The 26,916-nt window shown below is 38.8% G+C and overlaps 1 protein-coding gene across 1 annotated transcript in view; it reads left to right on the forward strand.

Annotated features, from left to right (window-relative positions):
• Positions 1-26,916, forward strand: part of Prkdc (protein kinase, DNA-activated, catalytic subunit) — a 196,754-nt gene that overhangs the window by 25,395 nt on the left and 144,443 nt on the right. Inside the window, exons 13-25 of the mRNA XM_029470470.2 lie at positions 519-687; positions 2,874-2,923; positions 4,473-4,598; positions 5,599-5,748; positions 7,207-7,319; positions 7,669-7,828; positions 8,510-8,596; positions 10,227-10,346; positions 11,786-11,945; positions 17,768-17,874; positions 21,070-21,160; positions 23,174-23,334; positions 23,944-24,093. Of these exons, the coding sequence (XP_029326330.1) occupies positions 519-687; positions 2,874-2,923; positions 4,473-4,598; positions 5,599-5,748; positions 7,207-7,319; positions 7,669-7,828; positions 8,510-8,596; positions 10,227-10,346; positions 11,786-11,945; positions 17,768-17,874; positions 21,070-21,160; positions 23,174-23,334; positions 23,944-24,093 (1,644 nt within the window). The remainder of the gene's footprint in view (positions 1-518; positions 688-2,873; positions 2,924-4,472; positions 4,599-5,598; positions 5,749-7,206; positions 7,320-7,668; positions 7,829-8,509; positions 8,597-10,226; positions 10,347-11,785; positions 11,946-17,767; positions 17,875-21,069; positions 21,161-23,173; positions 23,335-23,943; positions 24,094-26,916) is intronic.

The raw sequence follows: 26,916 nt of genomic DNA on the forward strand, positions 1-26,916 counted from the left end.
ACATCTCACCAGCCCCATACCTCATGTTCTGTACGTTTGATTTTTAAAAATAGCTTGCCATCTGGGTATTTGGAAATGCTTTACTATTCTGCTATATCTTCTGATCTCCATAGTTGATTGTACGATCCCATTTGGATCACAACACACAATTTAAGAAGCTGGAGTCTGGAGCAGAAAAATAGGTGTTACCCTTTTCCATCTTCCTTAAAGATTCAGATAGCCACTTAGAAGTGTGCTGTAAATGCCGTTCAGTTTGATTCTGGCAGCTACAATAGTTAGATAGGTTAGCAAATCAGAATTTATATTTACTTGTGACTACTCAGTTATAATAAATTAGAGTGTGTGTGTATATATATATGTGTGTGTGTGTGTGTGTATACTCTATATACTATTTCTTCTTTATATTTTATATATTAAAATCTTTATGTCATTATAATATATATATTACATATTATAATATACTAAAATATTATATTTATTCCATGTTCTAATTTTGAGTTCTTCTCCATTTCTGGTAGGTTCCGGAGGTATATACTCCAGTACTGGAACATCTCATGGTGGTACAGATAGACAGCTTCCCTCAGTATAGTCCCAAAATGCAGTTGGTGTGTTGTAAAGCAATAATAAAAGTTTTCCTAGCCTTAGCAGAGAAAGGACCAGTTCACTGGAATTGCATTAGTGCTGTGGGTAAGCTTGCACTTGGTTTTCATTCTGAATATGGTAAATGCTAAACATTTAACATGCTATTTGATATATTTAAAGAAAATCTGATTCCCTAATTCTTTGTGCATATATTAACTTTTTAGAGAACTTTTCATGTTGATGAATCAAAATCTTTTTTTTAAAATTAGACTTTGGAGTCAGTGGTACCTACTACTTCTTTACATAGAATCTTTTATTTTCTTTTTGACAATTTCAAAAATATAAACAACACATCTGGATTATATGTACCCGTGTCTTAGTTACTGTTCTATAGGTGTGAAGAGACAATTTAACCCAGGCTACTTAAAAGAAAGCATGAACTGGGGCTTGCTCACAGATACAGGGAATTTAGTTAGTCCATGGTCATCATGGCAGGGAGCATGGCAGCAGATAGGCAGACCATGGTGCTGCAGCAGTAGCTGAGAGCTCACATCTGATCTGTAAGTTTAGTCAGAGAGAGACAAGAGGCAAGAGTTTTTCTAATCTCATAGTTCATTCCCAGTGACACAACTTCCTCCACAAAGCCACACCTCCTAATTCTTCCCAAACAGTTTCATGAACAGAGGCACCAAGCATTTCACATGTATAAAAGAGCCCATGGGTGCCATTCTTAAACAAATTACCACAACGCTTGACTCCTTCCTCCTACTCCATGTATGAATCCTCAATTTCTTCCTCTCACTAACCCCTCCATGTTCTCTTTCTCATTGTTAATTACCCACTGAGCCCAATTGTTGCTGCCTCTTGACTTGATTTTGTGCAGATAGCTATAGTGAGTCTGTAGGTACTGTAGCCATGTCATGTCATAGCATTCCTCTTCATTCTGTGGCCCTTAACATTCATCTCACTCATCTCACTCTTCCTCCAAGATGCTCCATGAGCCTTGGGGTGTGGGTGGGGATATAGATATCCCATTTACAGCTGAGCACGTAATAGTCATTAATTATCAGCATCTTGACTGGTTATGAGTGTCTGCATTAACTGGTGCCCACTGCAGAGAGATACTTCTAAGCCTAAAAATTTAGACCAGATGGAGTACATTCGGAGTGGTGTGGCCTGAGACAAGCATACCCAAGATATAAGATACATTTGGTAAACGCATGAAACTCAAGAAGAATGAAGACCAAAGTGTGGACACTATGCCCCTTCTTAGAATTGGGAACAAAACACCCATGGAAGGAGTTACATAGACAAAGTTTGGAGCTGTGATGAAAGGATGGACCATCTAGAGACTGCCATATCCAGGGATCCATCCCATAATCAGCTTCCAAACACTGACACCATTGCATACACTAGCAAGATTTTGCTGAAAGGACCCAGATATAGCTGTCTCTTGTGAGACTATGCCAGGGCCTAGCAAACACAGAAGTGGATGCTCACAGTCAGCTATTGGATGGATCACAGGGCTCCCAATGGAGAAGCTAGAGAAAGTACCCAAGGAGTTAAAGGGATCTGCAACCCTATAGGGGGAACTACATGATGAACTAACCAGTACCCCGGAGCTCTTGTCTCTAGCTGCATATGTATCGAAAGATGGCCTAGTCGGCCATCACTGGAAAGAGAGGCCCATTGGACTTGTAAACTTTACATGCCCCAATACAGGGGAATGCCAGGGCCAAAAGAATGGGAATGGGTGGGTAGGGAAGTTGGGGGGGGTAATGGGGGACTTTTGGGATAGCATTGGAAATGTAATTGAGGAAAATACGTAATAAAAATATTAAAAATTAAAAAAAATAGTTAGAAGGCAGTTTATTATGTCTATTTAACAAGGTAACTATACTAGATTGTTCCACAGGGCATTATGCCCTCCTGAGCTATGGGCTTTTTTTTTTTTTTCCTTTTTAAAGAAAAAGCCTTTTTCTTTAAGCATCTTTGGTTTCTAAATCTCCTTTTATTTTATTTTATTTTATTTTATTTTATTTTAGACAGAGTATCACTGTGTAGCCTAGGCTGACTTTGAGCTCCACCGTTGTGCAGCTTCTACTTTCCAAATGCTGAGATTATAGATGTGTGTTACCATACCAACTTTATCAATAGTTCAGAATTTAAAACTAAAGGTATTAACAAATTTCATACAGAAATTAAGAGGCAAAATAATTATTGTTGTTTTTATTGAGTGATTGTGCTTCTTAGTGTTTCCTTCATTGTTATTTTGTTTTCTTCATTTTTAGTGCACCAAGGTTTAATTAGAATATGTTCTAAACCAGTGGTCCTTCCAAAGGTAAATTCTGATTCTAAACTTTCGAAAACTGCTCTCATCATTGGATGTTAGAAACTGTTTTAGCATTAAATATATAAAAAAGCCTTCTTAGTTTAGCCACCTCCATTTTCTTGAGATATTCTTATACATTGCATGCTACCCTTGAACTTGATGTAGCCAAAGATCACTTTGAACGTCCAGTATTTCTGCCTGTTCTTTATAAATGCTAGGATTACAGGTCTACATCAGTGCACCATATTTCTGTAGTGCTGGGGATTGAACCCAGGCCTTTATGCATACCAGGCAAGCAATCTGCCAACCAAGTCCAGCTCACCCATGCCTTACATTTTGAAGTTTCATGTATAAATACCAGCCTCTGTTGGATAAATATACTTCTAAGGAATAAAATGATATTATATATACTTAGAATTTTTCTTTCAGTGTGTAGATGTATATGTGTGTTTGTGTGTGTACATGCAGTAGTAAGCTTGTGGCTGTTGGAAGGCAATGTTTAAAATTTAATTCTCTTCTTCCACCATGTGGGTTCCAAGAATCTAACTCAAGCCATTAGACTTGGTAGCATGTGCGTTTACCTGCTGAGGCATCTTGCTGTCCCTGATAGCTACATGTTTACAAAGAGGCGATATAAATGTATACAAGTTAGTGGAACTCCAGGCCATGAGTGGAATGAGAGAGGAGAGGGATGATGTGTAGTTGGTTTGGTAGGTAGGTGAGTTAAAAATTCTCATTGGCTACAGTCACTGTCTTACTGTTATGAGAAATATTAAAATAGAACCCATACTACTGTCAGCATGGCATCGGCAGGCTGGCTGGCCAGGCACTGGTGGGCAAGAGCCTGCCTGTTCTCATCTTGTGGAGACTTTCTGACTCAGAGCTCTGAAATCTCTCCACACAGCTCCCACTGGCGGGTTGCTACCACGCCATTTCCATGCTTCAAAACTCCCATGGCCTTTTGTGGTATACTTCTGGCAAACCCATGTTTGGAATCTCTGGAATCCAGTTGAGCCACCACATGAAGGGAAACACCACACAAACTTAGTTCAGAATGAGTGGTAACTCAATCGCTGGGTGCATCAAATAGAATCCTAATCTTGTGAGCCATATTAAATCTAAATCCTCCAGTGGTGAATCTGCCAGCTAAACCTACACTAGTAGCTACATCTTGTCCTCTCGCTATCCTGTCTAAAAGCCCCTATATCTCTCTTGTATCCTGGCTTCCACTATCCAACCCAGAAGTCCTGCCTACTCACCCAGTGATTGGTTCCTTTTTTCATTAGGGGACGGGTCACAGGAAGTCACCTGAGTACATGACTCATTCCTCCTTCCAGAAAAAAGGGAAAGCTTAACATCCAAATACAAACAGCACCAGAGCCATCCACAACATCTTACCTTTCTAGTTGTCTTTTACTATGTTGTCTTACTTTCTTTAGTTTATTGCAGAATTTATATTGGTTGCTGCTTTAGTTTAGAAAATTCTGTAAGTCATTATGTTCTGACATGAGCTACCCTACGTGTCTACCAGTCAATAATGGGATATTGTCTTCTCTAGGATGTTGAGTCTAGGTCTGATAACCGTTCGGCCTCGGAGGAAGTCAGAACCGGCAGGTGGAAAGCACCTACGTACAAAGACTATGTGGATCTTTTTCAGCATCTTTTAGGCTGTGACCAGATGGAGGTAAATTTTTAAATATGCGTATTTTCATTATGCTTCCGTATTTGGGGAGCTTACCACACATTCATGTGGCAGTCAGAGGACAACTTCTAATAACCAGTTTTGCCTTTTGACCAAGTGGTTCCCAGAGATTAATCTCAGATTGTAAGGCTGGGGGACAAATGCCTTTCTTTACTTAGCTATCTCTCTAACCTCCTTGTGTTTTATTTGTTGGACCAGGGTCTCACGTAGCGCAAGCCTGGGAGTTGAATGTAACTAAGAATCAGCTTGACCTCCTGATTCTCTTGCTTCCTACCCCAGCCAAATTTTATAATTTGAAAGATATAAATGTACTCCACTTTTCATCTTTATTAAGAGGCTCAACTAAACAAATACACACTAAAAACCGAGCAGACAAGACACCATGTCTCAGAAAAACTAAACAAAACATCTCCTTATAGATGTCTTTTTTTTTTTTGGTTTTTCAAGACAGGGTTTCTCTGTGTAGCTCTGGCTGTCCTGGAACTCACTCTGTAGACCAGGCTGGCCTCGAACTCAGAAATCCACCTGCCTCTGCCTCCCAAGTGCTGGGATTAAAGGCATGCACCACCATACCCGGTGGTTATAGATGTCTTATAGATAGTCAGGGTTCCTGTTTCAATGATAAAACACCAGGACCAAAAGCTACTTGGGGAGAAAAGCGTTTGTTTTGTTCTGTATTTCTGTAGCATAGTCCATCCTTGATGAAGTCAGAACAGGGACCTGGAGACCCAAAGTGAAGCAGAGGCCATTAAGGCTGCTTACTAACTTGTTCCTCATGGCTTACTTTTTTTTCTTTTCATCTAGGACCACTTGCCCAAAGGTGGCACTGCCCACAGTTATCTGGGCTCTCTCACCATATCAGTTATCAATCAAGAAATAACTCAAATACTTGCCTCTGAAGCATTGGTTCTGTGTCCCAAGTACTGGGATTAAAGGCATGTGCTACCACTGCCCTGCTAAAAGTTCTTTTCTTTATTTACAGGATTTTATTTTAGGAGATGAAACATTTCTCTTTGTGAACTCCTCCCTTAAAAGTCTGAATCATTTACTCTATGATGAATTTATAAGATCAGTTTTGAAGATTGTGGAAAAATTGGATCTTACACTGGAAAAACAGACTGTTGGAGAGCAGGTTAGCAGAGCCTATCAATAACTTTGCATCATTCTAATACCAGCCCTTTGCATGCTCGGGACAGTAGCACATCTTCAAGGGAAATAGGTTGCTTTGTGATGATCATATGTCTGAGGTGCTTTTTTTGTTGAATGTAATCCAATATATAGAATATGTTATCAGAAGAGTATTCAAAAAATGATTTATATGGTTAATGTGCTAAAATAATGTTTTTAGTCAGGTGTGGTGCTATTTGTGCTAACAACTTCTGAGAAGCTCATGTAGGAAGTGATGAGTCCAAGGCAAGCTTGCATTACCAAATAAAACGCTGCCTTAGCAAACCTGCATATGGCTAGCGTCCATTTTAGATAACTCACAACAAGCTGTAACTCCACCTACAGGCACCCACATACATGTAGTTTCTCTCTCTCTCTCTCTCTCTCTCACACACACACACACACACACACACAAGTAAATGAATAAAAGTAAAAATAAATCTTAATTAAAAAAAATAAGACCATTCACCTAAGGTGGACCAGACTTAGTGCCTTACTCTTGTAATTATGGCACTATAGAGATTGAGTTAGGAAATCTGCCATGAGTTCAAAGCCATCCTGAGCTGCATAGTGATTTCTATGTCAGTATGTCCTTGCTTCAAAGCATACATAAACATATGCAAAAACAAACCTTCTCTAAAGATGCTTCCTGGAACCACGCTATATTTTTTCATTTCCTTGTTGTTTGACTTTAGAATTTGAGTACAAAAATTATATCTTATAACAGATTTGAGACTATGACCTTAAGACTATGGTAAAACTTAGCTGGGCATGGTCTTATATGTCTGTAATTCTGGATCTTAAAGATATGGAGGTCAAGGCCAGCTGGGACTATATAGCAAATCTGAGGCTCATATGGCTACAGAGTAGAACCTTGTCTTAAAAAATACATAAATAGAATAAAATCATGTATTTTCTAAAAATAAGTATTTTTTATTTGTCTTATTATGTAGTATTATTCTTTTATGTATCAATTTGAAAGTGATGCATCATTATTGGTGCTTTCTCTTTTTTGAAGTTTGTCTCTGTCAAGATGCCATCATTATTTTAAAAAATACAGCACTTCCCTTATGTTGACTCTATGTTGGCTTCCAACCCTTGGGGGGCAGAAGCAGTATGATTGCCATGAGTTCAGGCCGTAGCCTACTCTACAGAGTAAAACCTTGTCTTAAAAAACTTTTCAAAATGGAAAGATAATGTTCTCCCCACCTATATTTTGTATTTGTTCCATTTTTTTCTTATAAGTTCTTTGGTTTTCTGCTTCTATTCCCATTCTTAAAATTCTTAAGGACTTGATTATGTCTTTCTCACTTTTGTGTTCTTTCTATATAAAGCACTTCTGTATGACAGTTTACTGGACACTTATTTGTTGAATGAATGATGTGGTAAGTGAAACAGTTCTTGATCTGGGACAATTTTTCAGGATGGAAGCACTACTGATGTCTGGGTGATTCCAACTTCAGATCCAGCAGCTAACTTGCACCCTGCTAAACCAAGTGATTTTTCAGCTTTCATTAACCTGGTGGAGTTTTGCAGGTATTTTGTAGAATTTTAATTATTTAAGAGTGAAAATCTGTTTAATAACTCAATAGAGAAGATATTTATATAAACGTAAGAGTTCAAATAGTAAATGATTTATAATCTAAAATTGCTTTTATGGATTTTTAAAGTATTTCTAGCAGTTTAGACTTAGCTTTTTGGGTTTTTTGTATGTTTTTTCTGAAAAGTTAGAAGATCTCAGGCAGGAAAAAAGAAGCATAAATATCCTTAAAGGTGCTGGAAAGTCTAAAAGTGAAATTGTCTATTCCTTAATGTCTCATAGTTTTACAGCTTAATAAGAATTAATAGGATAAAACTTTCTTTCTTAAATATTTTGTCTTTATAGGGAGATTCTTCCTAGGAAACATGTAGGCTTTTTTGAGCCATGGGTGTACTCATTTGCATATGAGTTAATTTTGCAGTCTACACGATTGCCACTCATCAGTGGTTTCTACAAATTGCTTTCTATTGCAGTGAAAAATGCCAGGAAAATAAAATATTTTGAGGTAAGTGTTTCTTAGAAACCTGAACAGTTCTTGTGTTTCTTTTATAGCTTTTGTGTTTATAGAGTGCTTATGGAATATGTAGTTTTAAAGTCTAATTTTGATAATTAAAGAGAAAACTGGTTTGTGGATATTAATTAGAAGGCTCTTAAAAAGCTAGTAACATTTTCTACTTTGATTATTAAGCATCTGGATAATTATATAAGATTACCAACTCTTTAAAGTGATCCTGGGACCAAAATATGACTCTAGAATTCCCAGATTTTCTCAAGATTTAGCTAGTCAGAGACACTTCTGGGAGTCTACAAGACATCTATGTTACAAACCCTTCAAATGTCCTGGTGCCATGAAGTTTGGGGATGACTTAAGTTGTACAACTGAAGGTCCTATTCGTCGCACAAAAGCCTTGGGTGGAACCAATGTATTTTTTATTGGAAGATGAAGAAGGGATAGAGTTGACCACTGCTTATGGCTTTGGGTAGTCCCTAACTTTTCCCCCTGTTCTGTTTCTACTTGGTATCTGTTGGAGTGCATCCTTGGAACTGAGTCTCCCCTCTCCTCCAAACTAGACTATGGCAACATGAAAAGGATTGATCCTCTGGAGAAAGATAGAGAACTGGGAGATGAGGGTGTGGAAGTTCTTGATTCTTGCTTGACATAATAATTTGCTGCTTTGATTGACAGGGAATCAGCCCAAAGAGTCTGAAACATTCTCCTGAAGATACAGAAAAGTATTCTTGCTTTGCTTTATTTGCAAAGTTCGGCAAAGAGGTAATATTTAAGTACTTTGTCTTAACGTGTTACAGGGTCTTCTTAAATGGATGTTAAGTTTTAAAAGTTCTAATGATTATTAGCAACATAATTATATATATATATATATATATATATATATATACATATACATATACATATACATATATATATATACATATATATATATATATATATATATATATATATATATATATATGTATATACTTTTTCTTTGAGTTTTGCATTTGCTCATTTGTTTGAGATAGGGTCTCATTGTGCAGCCTTAGCTGGTTTAGAACTCACTATGTAGACCAGGTTATCCTCAAACTCATAGAGATCTGTCTGCCTCTGCCTTCTCAGTGCTAGGATCAAAGGTATGTATCATCAGGCCAGCTTTTTTCCCCTTCAATTTTTGATGTAATACATTTCTTTATGTGTTTATGGATGCTTGTGTATCATGGTGCACATATGCATGTTAGAAGATAAAGTACAGGACTTGGTTCTCTCATGTCAGTATGTGCATCACAAACTCTGGTCAACAGTCTTGGTGGCAAGCTCAACTCTCTAGCCTTGGAAATTGGTTTCTTCAATTCAGGAGTGAGGTTTTGTTTATATGCTTGACTGGTGGGTTGCACCCTGCTAAACCAAATGAGTTTTCAGCTTTCATTAACCTGGTGGAGTTTTGCAGGTGTTTTGTGAAATTTTAATTATTTAAAACATTAAATTTATTGTAGTGGTGTTTTTTGTTTTGCTTTGTTTAATTTTCTTATTGTCTGTGCATATCACACACGTGGAGGTCAGAAAACAATCTGCAAAAGCCAGTTTTCTTCCACACTGTGTGTCCTGGGCCAATCTCACTTTGTCAGACTTGATAGCAAATGCTTTTACTTACTGAAGTATCGTTCTTGCTACTTTATGTGACAGGGTCTTGAAGTGTAGCCCAGGTTGTCCTTGAGCTTCTGTTCCGCTCTGCTCAGGTAGGCAAATATTGGGATGACATATTTGTCTTAGTAATAAGGTCTTTTAAAAGCTTAACACAGGAAATCACTGCTTGAAAAATTGCTTAAATTATCAGGAAAATAATTCATTTGAGTGATGATAACTCAAATATAATAACAATATATTGGCCTGTATTAATAAATAATTCTTCATGATAATGGATTTCATTGTGACATTCTTTTTTGTTTGTTTGTTTTTTGTTTTTTGTTTGTTTTTTGAGACAGGTTTTCTCTGTGTAGCCCTGGCTGACCTGGAACTCACTCTGTAGACCAGGCTGGCCTCGAACTCAGAAATCCGCCTGCCTCTGCCTCCTGAGTGCTGGGATTAAAGGTGTGCGCCACTACGCTCAGCTGAATCATTGTGCACATTCTAGTATCTTCCAATAATGTACATTATCATATCTCACCCCTTCTCTTGGCTTTATAAAACGTGGAAGCTTTATCTAGAAAGCTTTACCCAATGGGGAATAGGAACTTAAACAAATTAACTTTTCCTGGGAATTATCATTTAGTTTTTAAGCAAGCGTAGTTATGACAAATAAAGGCTACATGCTTATTTTTCACATTTAAGAAGAGGCTGAATATTTTTAATTTTCAAATTGTAAACTATATTCTGAAACATAGCCTTTTGTGTGCTCTTTCTTGCTAAGGTATCAGTTAAAATGAAGCAATACAAGGATGAACTGTTGGCCTCTTGTTTAACCTTTGTTCTGTCCTTGCCGCATGACATCATTGAACTTGATGTTAGAGCCTACGTTCCTGCATTGCAGGTAGGTGTGTTTTCTTGAGTAGACCCTTAACTTTGATTAGTACTTTGTTTCCTAGAATACATGGAAATGCCAAGTTAAAGCAGGTGCTCACTCAGTAGTGAGCTTGAACACTTCCTAGCTGGTAGGTTTTTAATAACAGAAGTTCCTCTGTAAGATGAAAGGATGGACCATCCAGCGACTACCCCACCTGGGGATCCATCCCATAATCAGCCACCAAACCCAGACACTATTGCATATACCAGCAAGATTTTGCTGAAGGGACCCTAATATAGCTCTCTCTTGTGAGGCTATGCCAGTGCCTGGCAAATACAGAAGTGGATGCTCACAGTCATCTATAGGATGGAACACAGGGCCCCCAATGGAGGAGCTAGAGAAAGTACCCAAGGAGCTGACGGGGTCTGCAACCCTATAGGTGGAACAACAATATGAGCTAACCAGTACCCCCAGAGCTCGTGTCTCTAGCTGCATATGTAGCAGAAGATGGCCTAGTCAGCCATCATTGGTAAGAGAGGCCCCTTGGTCTTGCAAACTTTATATGCCCCAGTACAGGGGAACACCAGGGCCAAGAAGTGGGAGTGGGTGGGTAGGGGAGCAGGGCGGGGGGAGGGTATAACATTTGAAATGTAAATAAGAGTTGGTAATCTTATATAATTATCCAGATGCTTAATAATCAAAGTAGAAAATGTTACTAGCTTTTTAAGAGTCTTCTAATTAATATCCACAAACCAGTTTTCTCTTTAATTATCAAAATTAGACTTTAAAACTACATATTCCATAAGCACTCTATAAACACAAAAACTATAAAAGAAACACAAGAACTGTTCAGGTTTCTAAAAAACACTTACCTCAAAATATTTTATTTTCCTGGCATTTTTCACTGCAATAGAAAGCAATTTGTAGAAACCATTGATGAGTGGCAATCGTGTAGACTGCAAAATTAACTCATATGCAAATGAGTACACCCATGGCTCAAAAAAGCCTACATGTTTCCTAGGAAGAATCTCCCTATAAAGACAAAATATTTAAGAAAGAAAGTTTTATCCTATTAATTCTTATTAAGCTGTAAAACTATGAGACATTAGGGAGCAGGGTAGGGGAGGGTATAGGGAACTTTTAGAGAGGAAACTAGGAAAGGGGATAGATTGAAATGGAAATGAAGAAAATATCTAAAAAAAAAAAAAAAAGTTGCTCTGCTCCTCCCCTAAAAATTGACCTGAGAATTGAGTCTTGCAATGGTTGAAAGCCTGCAGTAAATCCCCAGCCATGGACTGCTGTTGTTTGTGTTCCTCTGGTGTTATGGACTATGTGCACTAACTAACAGTTTTTCAAGGCTAACAATAGAAAGTATATTAATTAGAAACAATAAAAATAATTGATGGGGTTTTCTTTTTAAGTCTTAAATTCCTATTTCTATTCTCCCTGTTTGTATTGACATATAGATGGCTTTCAAGCTGGGTCTGAGCCATATGCCACTGGCAGAAATAGGTCTCCATGCCCTTAAAGAATGGTCAGGTTACATTGATAAGTCTATACTGCAGCCTTACTACAAAGACATTCTCCCCTGCCTTGATGGATATCTGAATACTTCAGCCTTATCAGGTAAGTTTTACCCGAAATTGGGAGGAGTAGCATAAATAAAATTGCAATGTGCTAATAAAGTTGATCTTGTATTTTTTTGAGCTTGCAAAGTTCCATCACAGAATAATCAGAGTTTTTCTTTTAATTTGTCATTTCTTGGTTGATTTGTTAATATTTTATAAACTGGAAGGAAAATGAAGCTTTCTTCTTTGTGTCATCATGGCTGACCATTTGGCACTGGACAACTAATTGGTGAGCTTTTCCTTGGGAAGACGACTTCTACTCCCAGCTTTCCTTAGTTGCCTGTAGTTTTTTTCAGTAGGGTTGAGGTCATGCAGGTTTTGCTATATCCTAATTGTCATGTTCACTGGTGTCATCCTTGTTCAGCTAATGTTAGGACAATCATGTTGGTAAAGTCTGCGGGTATAACTTCTGATCCATTCTGCTTGTTTTCTGAAGTGACAATTTTGGAATTTTGGTTTATTTTAAAAACACAAAAATATTATAAAAATACCTTTTCCTTTTAACCCCAGGTGTGAGAAATGGGGCTACTTCAGATTGTCCACAGCAGCTGCTATGATGTGCCTCATGCTCTAGCAGGGGTGTGATTTTTGACAGCTGCAAATAGTTTCTGCGATTGTATGATGTTTGGAATACTGGGGACCTTTTGGATGGTCTGTAAATGCTAGGGCCGCCAAGAGTGCTGTGGGTTGTTGGTTGTTTTTGGTTTCGTTTAAGTAGTCATGTGCAAAGAAGAAACAAGAGAAGAAAATGGACACTCTGATGGCAAAGATTGAACTTACCCCTAGGAGCGCAACACTTCAATCAGCAGGAAGTAGTCTTAACGATAATGTCACCACCTCCTTTCTGACCTTTGACTTTATTCAGGGATCTCTTTCCTTTCCTCTCTGTTCTTTTTTCTCTCTTACCTCGTATTATGGAATTAAAGGGGTAGAGAAGGGTAGAAGAATGAAGAACCCACAAAATACCAAAGATGGGCTCCTACTTTCCTTTGGGTTTCTTGTTTGAGCTGTGTACTTTTCAATTCCATGTTCATTTCAGTTTGAGTCTTCAATGTTTCTGTTTCTTGATTGAATTCTATTTTGAGTCTTGGATTATTTTTCTCATTTCTATCAGGTTTACTTCTGTATTTTCTTGGGCATCACTCTGGGCATGTACTTAAGCTTATTCTCTCTGATTTCATTGAGCTGTCTATTTGTGTCTTCTTTAAAGGCTTCAAAGTCCTTGATGAAGCTTAAGACTTTTTTACATTCTGTGTCTTGGAGTTCATCTAGGTAATTCTCATTGGCAAGCATTTGTATAAGAGTGGTAGGTTTGAGAGAGAAGATATGGACTTATTTGTTCATATTGTTGGTATTCTTGAGATAAGAGCTAGGCATGTAGACTTTCTTTTTTAGTTCTGCATTATGAACAGAGCAGGTTGGGGTAGAAAAGAAAATGTGGGGCATGTTGGGTCTAGAGGTTAGAAATGGCTTTTGTGAATTGAAGTGAGGTGGAAAGGTAGGCAGTACTTCATGATCTAGGCCTGGTGTTTGACAGAAGATAGGAGTGAGTAGAAAGGTTGGCTACAGTATGGATTGGCCTTATGGGTTGGGGATTGGTAGAGTGGATCCAGGCCCAAACCTATATAGCTCTTTGCATTGAAGGCCCTGCAGAACATAGGAGGCTACTGCATTGGTTGTAGACCCATGCTATATATGTGAAAGTCAGGGTCACTCAACAGAGTACATTCTGGAGGAGAATATAGGAAGTCTTTGTATGAAGTGGGGTGGTGGAGGTACCACAGAGTGATCTGTGAATGGGTTAAAGTAGGTCAGGTCCTGACAGAAGCTGAGGTGTCAGCTGGTGTGCAGGTATAGGTGGGTGGCCAGACTAGGCTATGGAACCCAGGCTAGATCTGGCTGGTTTCTGAAAAATGATTAGAAAGTGGTAGGGACTATTCACAAGGCTAGACCCTGAAGGAGGACATGGGAAATATGGGTATGGAGTAGGGTGGTGGAGGTATGAGCAGATTCAGGTTACGCGGGTTCTGGTACAAACCTAGAACTTGGTTGAGGTGAAGGAGGATCTAATGGGACAAGTCCAGAACATGGCATGTGGGACTCTGTGGCACCTTAGCAGTCCTCATTTGGTGCTACTGTTTCAGAAGGTTTAGAAGATGCAATCTTGATTGAGGTAAGTTCTTCCCTGGGGTTGGCCTCTGAAAGTTTTATAGCATTGGCCTAATTCCAGTTTGCTCTCTTTCCTTTATGTTTGTGGCTGAGATGTTATTTCTCAGCTTCCTGCTCCTTCCATGCTGCTATGGTTTCTTGCCATAACACACTCACCACTCTGGAATCATAGCTTAAATAAACTCTTTTTATTAGTTGCTTAGTAATGGTATTTATCAAAGTAACAGGAAAGTAGCTTAGATAGTCCCTAACTGGTCAGCAGCCCTAAACCCAAACACATTGTCTCCACCCATTGTTGGGGTCACAAACCACATGAACACTGATCTCAGTCAGATAGGGATAGTTTATATGCCTCAGGACTGATCAAGGGTTACAGATCCAGACTGGAGAGCTGCTTGTAATCATGAGTTAAGATCCTACAAGGTTTTTTTTGTTTTTTTGTTTGTTTTTTGCTTTGTTTTGTTTTGGTTTGTTTTTGTTTTTGTTTTTCCAGACAAGGTTTCTCTGTGTAGCCCTGGCTCTCCTGGAACTCACTCTGTAGACCAGGCTGGCCTTGAACTCAGAAATCCGCCTGTCTCTGCCTCCTGAGTGCTGGGATTAAAGCCGTGCACCACCATGCCCGGCCTATCCTACAAGGTTTTTGTTTGTTTGTTTGTTTGTTTCTTTTTTCTTTTCTTTTTTTTTTCTTTTAGTTTCTTTTTCCTACAAGGTTTTTAAGCCTAAAATCCACAAACATCAGGGCCAAGTTATTCTGCCAATCAGGACTTAGGGATAGCAGATTTTCTTAGGAACACGCCTTTGTTGTACACTTGTCTTGCTCCCATTGGTTGGGAAGTATTCAACTGTGGAAGGGGACTTGCTTTGTCTAACATTTATGCCTTAATTTGCCAACCAGGATGTTAGTCACCCACGTACATGTCTCTGCCAGGTAGGATGCCAGTTCCCAGGGAGGTCTTGGGAACTTAAGCTTTACTCAACCCCTACTCAAAATGAGAGTCTTATTCAGAATAGATGCAGGTGTCTCTCTTATATTAGGGTCTATCCTAGGAGCAGCTTATAAAGGCTTATAAAGGTTGGCTCAGGTCTAAGCTTATTGTGGGTAACTATAAAAAGCAGTTCTACTGTCTCCTATTGTGATTGATTTCTGAGGGCATAGAACATAACAGAATATGTAATCAACTTGCACATGAGAAGGTTTCCTAGTAAAAGCAGAAGCAATGTGAGAAAACATCTTTATAATTTTATTAATAGCACAAAATGGCAGGCTAATCAGGTAGCAGTTATCTAGGCCTTAACTATGACCACCTTCCAGGACATAAGAAAAAATCAAAATTAAAAAAAAAAATCAGTTTAAGAACTAGAGAAACCAAGGTAATGGCAATCAGGAATTTTGAGAGCCAAAGATTTGCTGAACTAAACCATACCCACCATGCAACTTATAACCACTGATAAATAACTTCACGGCTGTAGAACGAGCATCTAGGCAATAGAAAATCCACATATATCAAAGATTTTATTTAACTCAGCAGTTAATGACAGAAACAAATGGATGTTACAACTGGTTTCCATAACCTGAATCTTAAAAAAAAAATCTGTAACTTTTTAAATTCATTTGTGAACCAGAGGATGATGGCTTGCACACCTTTAATCCCAGCATTCAAGAGGCAGAGGCCAACAGATCTCTGAGTTTGAGGATAGCCTTGTCTGCATAATGAGTTCCAGGACAGCTAAGGGCCACATGAGAAACCCTGTCTTGATAAACAACAACCACAAAACAAAACAAAACTGTATTTGTGCCAAAGCTTCATAAGGAACAATATTACCATTTTTTAAAATTTTTATTAAAATGAGTGAATTCTTTCTTTCCACCATGTGGGTCCAAAGGATTAAACTCAGGTCATCATGCTTGGCAGTAAGATACACACAAGGTATCTTAGCTGTCCATACTTCGTCTTACAGCATCCTCCCTTGAAGTATTATTGTAAGGCAGTAATAAATAAAATATATAAATGGAAAACTTTCCTGAATAACTTAGATCTAAGCTGCCAGCCTGTTGCCCCTCTACCCTTCAATACACATTTCCTACATCAAATTTGTAGCTGTACTTAACCCTGGTACAAGTGTGATTGACATTTACTCTTTAGATTCTTTAAGGAGTTGTATTTATAAACATTTTTATATATTAGTTACTTTAAGCATCACATGTCCATTTGGGTTTTTCTAATGTTTTCTCATGATTAGATTTGTTGGTGTTCAGGAATTGCCACACCAACCATACGAATTACTGATCTCAGTTAAGTAAAAATAGTTTATTGAGGAGAGACTGAAAGAAAGGCCATCCAGAGACTGACCCATTTGGGGAATCCATCCCATATACAGACACCAAACCCAGACACTATTGTGGATGCCAAGAAGTTCTTCCTGACAGGAGCCTGATATAGCTGTCTCCTGAAAGGCTCTTTCAAAGCCTGGCAAATACAGAGGCAGGTGCTCGCAGTCAGCCATTGAACTGAGCATGGGGTCTCCATTGCAAGCGTTTCCCTGGAAACACAGCTTTAAGTTACCCTCAAATTCCATGTCCCAATGTGGAAGCCGTTTTACACAGTTTTTATAATTTTATGGTACTGAGAAAGTCCTTCAAGGCGTTTAAAATGCATTGATGGGTACACCAGAGAGGTAGGCACAAAGCGGTGGGAGAAAATTCCTTATAGCCTCAAGATGCCTTCGGATGGCATTCTTGGCTTTGGATTGGTAGGAACTAGTTGCAAATGTTCTAAGAGGTTTTTATCTATTGTCACAAGATAGTACTTCTAAGGTGGGCAAGGAATAACAGTTCTAGAGGGCCAGAACTAACCAGTCTCTAGACCTGCAGCGTTCCAACGTCTCCACAGTAGTGGGATTCTAATACACCAGTCAGACTCTGTGGACAGTTTCCATTCACAGTCTCTACCACCAAGTAAAATAAAGTAAAAAGTAAAATTTTAGGACAAACACTGTAAATACTATTGTTCTTCATGAAAACTTTCCTCATAATAGCTTTAGTGTCTATTCATTCATAGTTCTTCCTGAGTTGTTTATGATTGTGATAGTTACAGAATGATAGTTTTTGCTTCCATTACTCTTTTTTTTTAAAAGCTGTATTTATTTTATGTATGTGACTACACTGTAGCTGTCTTCAGACACACCAGAAGAGGGCATCATTTCCCATTACAGATGGTTGTGAGCCACCATGTGGTAGCTAGGATTTGAACTCAGGACCTCTGGAAGAGCAGTCAGTGCCCTTACCCGTCGAGCCATCTCTCCAGCCCACTTCCATTACTCTTTTTACTCGATTTGACATTCTTCTAGAAGAAATAACTTTCCTTTTCCATCCCAGTAGAAACTTAAGAAATCTCATGTTTTCAAGGATTTGACTACGAGGCTTGGCTTGTTACAGGTTTGGCTTGTGTCTAAGGTTGGAAGGACTAAGTCTTAATACCACAAAATGGTCAGTCTCTTAAGTGTAGCTTACCCAAGCCCAGAGTGACTTCTTTTGTGTTCCATAATTTTATGTTTTGAAGTCATAGTTTAAATAACCAAGACTTCAATGTTCCTACTTCATAATGTGGTGTAAATGTTGCCTAAAATGTATTTCTTGTTGACTGCCCACAGATGAAACCAAGAGCCACTGGGAATTGTCTGCACTTTCTCGGGCTGCCCAGAAGGGATTTAATAGAGATGTAGTGAAGCATCTGAAAAGAACAAGAAATATTTCGCCTGTAAGAAATCCTCTCCTTATTCTTTACCTTAAGTAATTCAGAGATTAATTTATGAAAATTTAAAAATCTTCATTTAAATGTTCGTTGTTTTGCATACAAATTTAGAGTATGACCTAGAAATAATTTTGGTATCTTTCCAGCAGTGAAAGCCCCTGACAGTGACTATTTGGCTTCCTGTCTTGGTTGTGCTTTCTTCGCTGTCCCTACTTTCCACAGTGCAGGGTGTTGTGGTTCACATTCAGCATGGTGGGGCACGTAGCACTGATGCGGTGTCCTTCCTGTGTGCGCACCAGGCTGAATTCACTCCCCTTTTCCTGGATGATGATTTGCAAGCATGGTGGGGCACGTAGCACTGATGCGGCGTCCTTCCAGACGTGTGCGCGCCAGGCTGAGTTCACTCCCCTTTCCCTGGACGATGATTTGCATCCTTCCTTGCTTGCTTTGTGCTTTTGTTGATATTATGTTGGCTAGGTGGTTTTTTGGTTTGTTTGTTTGTTTTTTTCTCTCAATTTGTTGTAGGTTAGGATCAGAAAAATATAAAGAAAATTAATTTAGTTTGGAAAAAGTATTTTTTGCTTGAAATCATAATAAAAAATTGTAAAGCTGAGTGTTGCAAACTAAAAATTCTTGGATATGTATATTTAGTTTTGGAAGTTTTTGATTGAAAGACTGGATAAAACTAGAAATAGTTTCTTGAGGTTTTTGAATAATTTTATCATATTTAAACAGTGGTATAAAATTACTTGAATATATATCAAGATTTGTAAACAAAACTTCTTTATAGATGCACAATATCTGTTTCCTAAACATGGATGCAAGGCCTAAACCTTGCTGTGAAGAGACACTATGACCAAGGCAACTCTTGTGAAAGAAAGCATCTAATTGAGGGCTTGCTTATAGTTTCAAAGGTTTAGTCTGTTATCACTGTGGCAGGGAGCATGGTGGCATGGAGGCATGACTCATCTTTGTGATGGGACAGGATGCATTCTTAGACAGGCCTGCATTCCTACAGAGGCTGCCTGGCAGAATACTCCTAGGTCATACCTTAAATGGTATGCTGAAATCCCCACTTTTTTCATGGTCACTGTGTCCTAGTTTGCTTTCTGTTGGTGTGATAAAATGCAGACCAAACCAACTTGGGGTGCTATAGAAATCAGGCTCTTCAGAAACCAAGCAGCACTCAGAATTGGAGAGCTCACTGTATTCCCGGCTCTGTTGTGGGCCTGAAACATAGATAGCTCTTTGTTTCATAGATAGTAACTTCTATCCTCACTTGCAGTTTTTTTTTTTTTATAGTTTCTCTGGTTTGAGTAACAACAGTGCTGAAATCCCTGTCTCCTTCAGGGTCTAAGGGTGGTCTCATGACCTCTGAAGGGAAGTTTCCCTTCATGTTTAATCATGTTTACAGGAGCAAATGGTGTGGGAAGTGATTAGGGCATTCTTTAGCAACAAGATCAATTTCTATGTTAACCATTTCTTAGCTTTGTTCACACTTGCTTTTTCAAGATAGATGAAGGGGATTCAGCTGAAACAAGCTGGAGTACAACAAGCTGAGCCCAGTAACATTTCTAAAAATTAAAAAAAAAAAAAAAAACAAACAAGGGAAAAAATAGTTCTACAGCCCTCAGGCAGTGGATTGTAGAGGCAAGCAGTACATTATGTTAGGTGCATATTAAAATAATAATTGCTTAATGTATATTTTTCTTTCTTCAGTGGGAAGAAAGGGTTTTGGACATACAGGTTTAAGTTCATCGTCAGTGGAAGTCAGTTCCTACCAGAGGCGTGAACTGAAGCAGAAAACCTGCTATGACTTACTCTTTATATCTTTCTGAGTTTGCTTTCTCATATATCCCAAGAGCATGCACCCAAGGGTAGCACCACCCACAGTGTGCTGGGTCCTCCCACATTAACCATTTAGTCAAGAAAATGTCCCACAGACATGCCCACAGGACAGCACTATCCTGCAAAGAAAATGCCCCGCAGACATGCCCACAGGACAGCACTATCCTGCAAAGAAAATGCCCCGCAGACATGCCCACAGGACAGCACTATCCAGGAAACGCCCCACACGCATGCCCACAGGACAGCACTATCCAGGAAACGCCCCACACGCATGCCCACAGGACAGCACTATCCAGGAAAGAAAATGCCCCACACGCATGCCCACAGGACAGCACTATCCAGGAAACGCCCCACACGCATGCCCACAGGACAGCACTATCCAGGAAACGCCCCACACGCATGCCCACAGGACAGCACTATCCAGGAAACGCCCCAGTTGAAGTTCCCTTTCCCAGGTTATTTGGATTTGTGTCTGAATTTGACCAACATTTTCCCTCAATGAATGAAGAAAGCCGTCCTTTTCAAGGGAAATATCTATTAACACACAAGTATTACAATGAGTGTGAATCTCCTTTTCACGAGATTGGTGATGATAACAACAAATGTCATTTTAGGCATCTGCTATGAAACGTGTCAACATCTGGAAAATCTGCTTGCTCTACTGACCCAGTATTTTCAGATGAGCAATGCATGATTGTAAAACAAACAAACAAACAAACAAACAAAAAAACCAAAATCCATTTAAAGTGTAAGATAAATGAATTTAGCATCGTAAAGTATATGTAAAAGTTCATTGATAAGGCTTCGGATTCTACCTTATATGATTTGAAGGATAATTAGTTAACTAAGATGACTACAAAGTGCTGCTTTCTCTTCTACCTACACCCATGCATGAGCTCTGTGACTCCTTGGAATATAACTAGAGCCTTTGTATTAATATGAACAGATCCACTCTTCTGAGGGTTTTTGGTTTGAAAAAAACTAATTTTCATAAAAGTATGTTGTTTTTAGTATGGCATTGGGTTGGCATTATTTAAGTGGTACCTTTTAAAAGTTTGAATTACTAATGTAGCATTTAGGAGCGTGTCTCATAGAACCAAAAGTGCTTTGTGAGTTCTTGGTACTTCTTTAGAGTGCAAAGGTTCTCCCCAAAACTTTGGGGCTGCTGGCTTATGCTGGATATCCATCTATGACACTGGAAGAGTTTTATCTTGTAAGGATTCTCAGTAGCACTGATAGTACTATTGTGTAGAATTTACATAACTATTAGGAGATATTAACAGTAGGTAATCTTCCCTCTTCACTTTAATTTTAAACTCATTTATCGTGTTTATCAACTGAACACATTTTCAGGATGAAGCACTGTCCTTAGAAGAAATAAGAATTAAAGTAGTACAAATACTTGGATCTCTGGGAGGACAAATAAACAAAAATCTTGTAACAGGTAAGCTTCTTCCTAAGGTAGCACTGTAGATATGTTTGTGCTTGGAGTTGACTGTGTGCCTGTTTACTTCTCACCAGCTCTTCTAGCACGCTTCTGATGATGTCAGAGTCACCTGGGCAGTGACATCCTGTGCTCACACGTGCTGTGCCCAGTTCTATATTATTGCCTCTGTTGTCCTGACCATCACTTTGGGCTACCAGAGCATAGTATTTACTGTATTTCAGATTTCCTCAAAACTGATCAGTTTTCCTTCGCCCTGTCTGGTCACATTCAGAATCTGAAGTCATACTTCGTACTTTTTAAAACTAGTTGGAGCCTCAAAAGACTTTATGTCTTCTTTTCTTCTGACAAGAATGAACTATGAGGGGCTGGAGAAATGGCTCAGCATTTAAGAGCATTGACTGTTCTTCAAGAGGTCCTGAGTTCAATTCCCAGCAACCACATGGTGGCTCACAACCATCTGTAATGGGATCTGATGCCCTCTTTTGGGGTGTCTGAAGATAGTGACAGTGCACTCACATACATGCAATAAAAAAAAAGAATGAACTATGAAACCCAGACTGGAACATGCTATACAGACTAGTCAGGCTTCAAACTTAGAAAGATCTGCCTGTTTCTAGCTCTTGGGTGCTTGCATTAGAGGGGGTACAACCATGCTGGGCTATCAAAGACCTTTTAATCTTGGCAGATAGCACCTTCTGGCCTTAGGTTGTGGGACAGCATCCCCAGCAGCAGTCCTGTATGAGAACACTAAACTTCAAAATATTCTTGGTTTTCTGGTTTTTTTCTTTATGTTTTTTTTAGATTTATTAATTTTACATGTTTTGCCTGAATGTCTATATGTGCACCACATTAGTGCCTGGTGTCATGGAGGTCAGAAGAGGGCATCTGATCCCCTGGATCTGCAGTATAGATGGTTGTGAACCACAACGCAGGTGCTGGGAACCAAATGAAGGACCTCTGCAAGACCAACAAGTGCTTTGAACCACTGAGCCCTCTCTCCAGTGCCTAAACTTAATATTTTAATATGTGGATGTTTTTAGAGTGTTTTTATATTAGAAAATCTCAGCTGCCTTTACTTTTGAAGTTTGGTGTTAACTGGAGACTTTTAGCTATTTCAGAAATTAGAACCTATACTCGGGAAGTATTTTCAAAAGAAGATTTTGGTGGTGTTTGCTTGTATGTGTGCATGCACAGGTACATGTGCATGTGGAAGCCTGAGGCGGATGTCAGGAGTCTGACTCTCCACCTTAATTCTTTGAGGCACGATCTCTCAGTTGAACTAAGGGCCTGCCTGTATATCTAGGCTGCCATGTTCACCCAGTATGTACTTGTTGTCTTGCAATCTGAGCTTTGGTTCTAAAGCATGTATGGAAAACACTTATCCACTAAGCAACCTCCCTAATCCCTTTAAAAGAGGAGATATGTTTTTGTTAAGAAAAGGTCATCAGGGGCTGGAGAGATGGCTCAGCAGTTAAGAGCACTGACTGCTCTTCCAGAGGTCCTGAGTTCAATTCCCAGCAACCACATGGTGGCTCACAACCATCTGTAAAGAGATCTGACGCCTCTTCTGGTGTGTCTGAAGACAGCTACAGTGTACTCACATACATAAATAAATCTTTAAAAGGAGAGAGAGAGAAAGATCATCAGTAATCTTGGCTGGCCCGGAGCTTACACAGGACGTCCTTGCTCCTGCCTCCCAGTGCTAGAATTAAAGGCATGGTACCACAGCTGGCAAAAAGGAGATTTTTTTCTTCAAATATACTTATTATTTTCTACCCTGTTTTAAGTAGCTGTCACTGAACTCGCATATTTCTATTGAATAATGGTTTTAGTTAACTTAAACTTAGAAATAACAGCTTCAGGGGTTTTCATATTCTTGCATAACTTTCATATTTGTGCATAAGCAGAAAAAAGGAAAGAAAAAATGCTTTAAAGTACCCTAATTTAGCTAATGAGCTGTAAGAGACAAGATCTTGAATTAAAAGCACTCTTCTAACACTTTTTCATCAGCTACATCAGGAGAAAGGATGAAGAAGTACGTGGCGTGGGATAGGGAGAAAAGACTCAGCTTTGCAGTACCCTTCAGAGAGATGAAGCCTGTCATTTATCTGGATGTCTTTCTGCCTCGGGTCACTGAACTGGCTCTTTCTGCTAGTGACCGACAAACTAAAGTATTTTCTATTTCATTTTATTCACTGTTTGTAGTGTATTGCTTTAAAAACATTAACATGTTGGCTAAGAAACAGACACTATGTATCAGCTCTTCTAGTATTACTTTTAAATGTTTTCAGAAGTGGGTATCATTGATAGATGAAAATTAAGTATAAGTCCTCATAATAAATAATAACTTCTAACAGAAAATGCAGTGCAAAGTACATTTAAAAATAATGTTTGGGAAGGGTTTGATTATTACCTTAACATTAGTGATCAGGGACACATAATCTCAGATGTTACCACTAATACGTAAATTTTTAATGTGCTTCCAAAATGTACTTACTAAAGTGATATTTACAAATGAAGCCAGGATGTGTACTCTATACTGTGTGAAATATACTTCATATGAATGTATTGCCTTCAGAGTCTGATCTTAACTCTTGGATAAAGATTAAAGTGAATGCAATTATATATAAAAACTAATATTTCTAGGTTTTTTTATTTGGAGTACATAGTAGTTCCCATAATAAGTTTTTTCTCTTAAATGGCTAATTAAAGAAAAAATTTCCAGATTTTTTTTGTAAATGTGGTAACCAAACAGCTTTGTTGAACTTGGTCCCTTTTAGGTAGCAGCTTGTGAACTGTTACACAGCATGGTCATGTTCATGTTGGGAAGAGCAACTCAGATGCCTGAAGGTCAGGGGTTGCCTCCCATGTACCAGCTTTACAAGCACACGTTTCCTGTGCTGCTTCAACTTGCGTGTGATGTGGATCAAGTAAGTGTGTGATTAGGATCTAAACAGTTGTAAAAACCCTAAAAAAATATGATCTCAAACTGGGCACGGTCGTACACTCCTGTAATCCCAGAGCTTGGGAGAGACAGGAAGATTGAAGAAATTGCGGGGCAAACACCAAAAGAAAAAAAGGTGTTTTCATTAGAAGTCACTGCTGCCTTCCTGCTACCCTGTACAGTCTGAGGTACTTGGTCCAGTGACCCAGGGATTGGAACATTTTTTATGTTACATTTTACTATTTTGGGGAAGGGCAGATTTTGAGATAGGATTTCTCTGTGAAGCCATGGCTGTCCTGGACCTCATTTGTAGACAGGCTCACCTTAAACTCAGAGATCTGTATGCCCCTGCCTCCCAAGATTAAAGCCATGCCTGAGTGACTGTGACCTGCTATACCTTAAAATTTGTTATTTTAATTTACTTTATGTTATTTTTATTGAAAATAGAGTTTTTTCAAACAATATTCTCTATTTATAGTTTCCCCTCCCCTAATTCCTTCCAGACCCTTCACATCCACCTAAATTCATACCCTTTCTATCTCATTAGAAAACAGGCATCTTTAAAAAGAAAATAGTCATAAAATAAGATAAAATACAAACTAATATGCCAAGATAGGCCAAAACCAAAACCAACCAACCAACCAACCAAAGAACCAGGAAAAACTATGGATCAAGACATAAAGACACATATATAGAAATCTTATAAAAGAAAATTTAAAAGCCTTATATCTGAGCTTGTTTTTGTGTTGGCTATCTTACTGGCCATGGGACCTGCCCTTAAATGTGGTTTTGTATCCAATGAAACTTCATTGGAGGAAATAATTGTTCCTTTTTGAGCAGTTATCAATTGAAGAGAGTTTCTGAGTTAGGGATGGGGCTGCGTCTGTTTCCCCCTCCGCACTGGGAACTTATCTGACTTAGACCCATGCAGTCCCTGTGCATGTTGCCATGGTCTCTGCAAGTAACAATGGGTACCAGTCCTGTGTTTTCTGTTGCCTCTGGCTTTTAAATCCTTTCCACCTCCTCTTGCACAGTTCCCGGAGCCCTAAGAGGAGAGATTTGATGGATATATGCTATTTAAGACTTAGTGTTCCAATGTCTCTTGCTCTCTACATATTGTCCAGTTGTGGACCTCTTGCATTTGTTTCCATCTGCTGCAGGAGGAAGCTTCTCTGATGATAGCTAAGCAGGAGTAATCTATGAATATAGCATAATGTCATTAGGAGTCATTTTATTGCTACATTATTCCTTTAGCAGAACAATTGGCCCTTGGCTTCTCAAGTTTCAAGTTTTCAGCTATCTGAGCAGTGTTAGGAATGTATTCGATCTCATGGAATGGGCTTTAAATATAATCAGATAGTGGTTGCACCAATATCTTTTTTGAACTTATAGCACCAGTGTATTTTGTGAGCAGGTCACCATTGTAGGTTGAAGGGTTTGTAGTTGGGTTGGTGTTTACTGTTCTCCAGTGGCGTGTAGAGTACTTTCCAGTACCATGAATACTAGTTTCTAGCTGTGAAGGCTCTAGCTAGACCCTAGTTTAACTTCTCCATGTTCAGTGAGTTGTGTACGTGTCGACTTCAGCAGGAGGGCTTTATCATTAGTTTCTAGAAAGCAACCAATAGCCTTGGCAATAGCCTGCATTGTTTGAGGGTTCCCATAGTACATAGCAGCTTGGTCAACAACTATGTTAGATGTAATTCATTTCCCAGTACTGGAAGCGTGAGATGGTGACATCTAGTTGGGGCTCTGTTTCACCTGTTATTTGCCAATTTTCTTTAAATTGCCTTCATATATGTGTATATTTTAGGAAGCATCTAATGTATTAGGTTTCCATATGACCCCACAAGTCGCTCTTAGTTTTAGCTGTCCCTTCCTGTATTCCTTCCTTTCCCCCTCTGTTTGTCCCTCCCATTCTAGTCAACTTGTGTGTAGTTAACCTCTTTTGATTGGAGTTTTCCTTCTAGCACCTTCTGTAGGGCTGGATTCGTAGATATTTCTTAAATGTGGTTTTATCGTAGAATGTCTTGTTTTTCTATCTATGGTTATTGAAAATTTTACTGGGTGTAGTAGTCTGGATTGGCCTGTGTGTTTCTCTCTCTCTCTCCCCTCCCCATCTCTCTCTCCCTTTTTGGTTTTGGTTTTTCAAGACAGGGTTTCTCTGTGTAGCCCTGGCTGTCCTGGAACTCACTCTGTAGACCAGGCTGGCCTCGAACTCAGAAATTTGCCTGCCTCTGCCTCCCAAGTGCTGGGATTAAAGGCGTGTGCCACCACGCCTGGCTTTTTCTTTTTCTTTTTTTTTTCTTTTCTTCTTTTCTTTTCTTTTTATTTTTTTTATTCTTGATCTTTCTAAGACCATGAAGGGGTGTAGAATTTTTGACAAGTGCTTTTTCAGCATCTAATGTGTTTTGTTTTGTTTTGTTTTCCCCTTTGAGTTTCTTTAATTAGTGGATTACATTGATAGATTTCCATATATCGGACCATACCTGCACCCCTGGGATGAAGCCTAGTTGATTGTGGTGAATGATCTGTTTTGTTAAACATTAATATTTAATTGCTTTATGTTTTCAGTGTTTCAAGGTTAGAATTCATTTTTGTGGAATGACCTATTTGTTCTTAAGGAGTTCCAACTTTTCTGTTAATGTATTGTTCCAGATTTCCTTGACGTTTTGTGCCAGAATATTTTTTGATTTAACATTTACTTGAACAATATATGCATTTCTTCTATCTTGTCTTCAATGCCTGTGATTCTCCCATCTTCTGTATTCTGTTAGTGAAGCTTGCCTCTGTGGTTTTTGTTTGAGTTTTT

This window comes from Mus caroli, unplaced genomic scaffold, assembly GCF_978045245.1.
Source record: "Mus caroli unplaced genomic scaffold, Mus_caroli_1 scaffold_17, whole genome shotgun sequence".
NCBI lineage: Eukaryota > Metazoa > Chordata > Mammalia > Rodentia > Muridae > Mus > Mus caroli.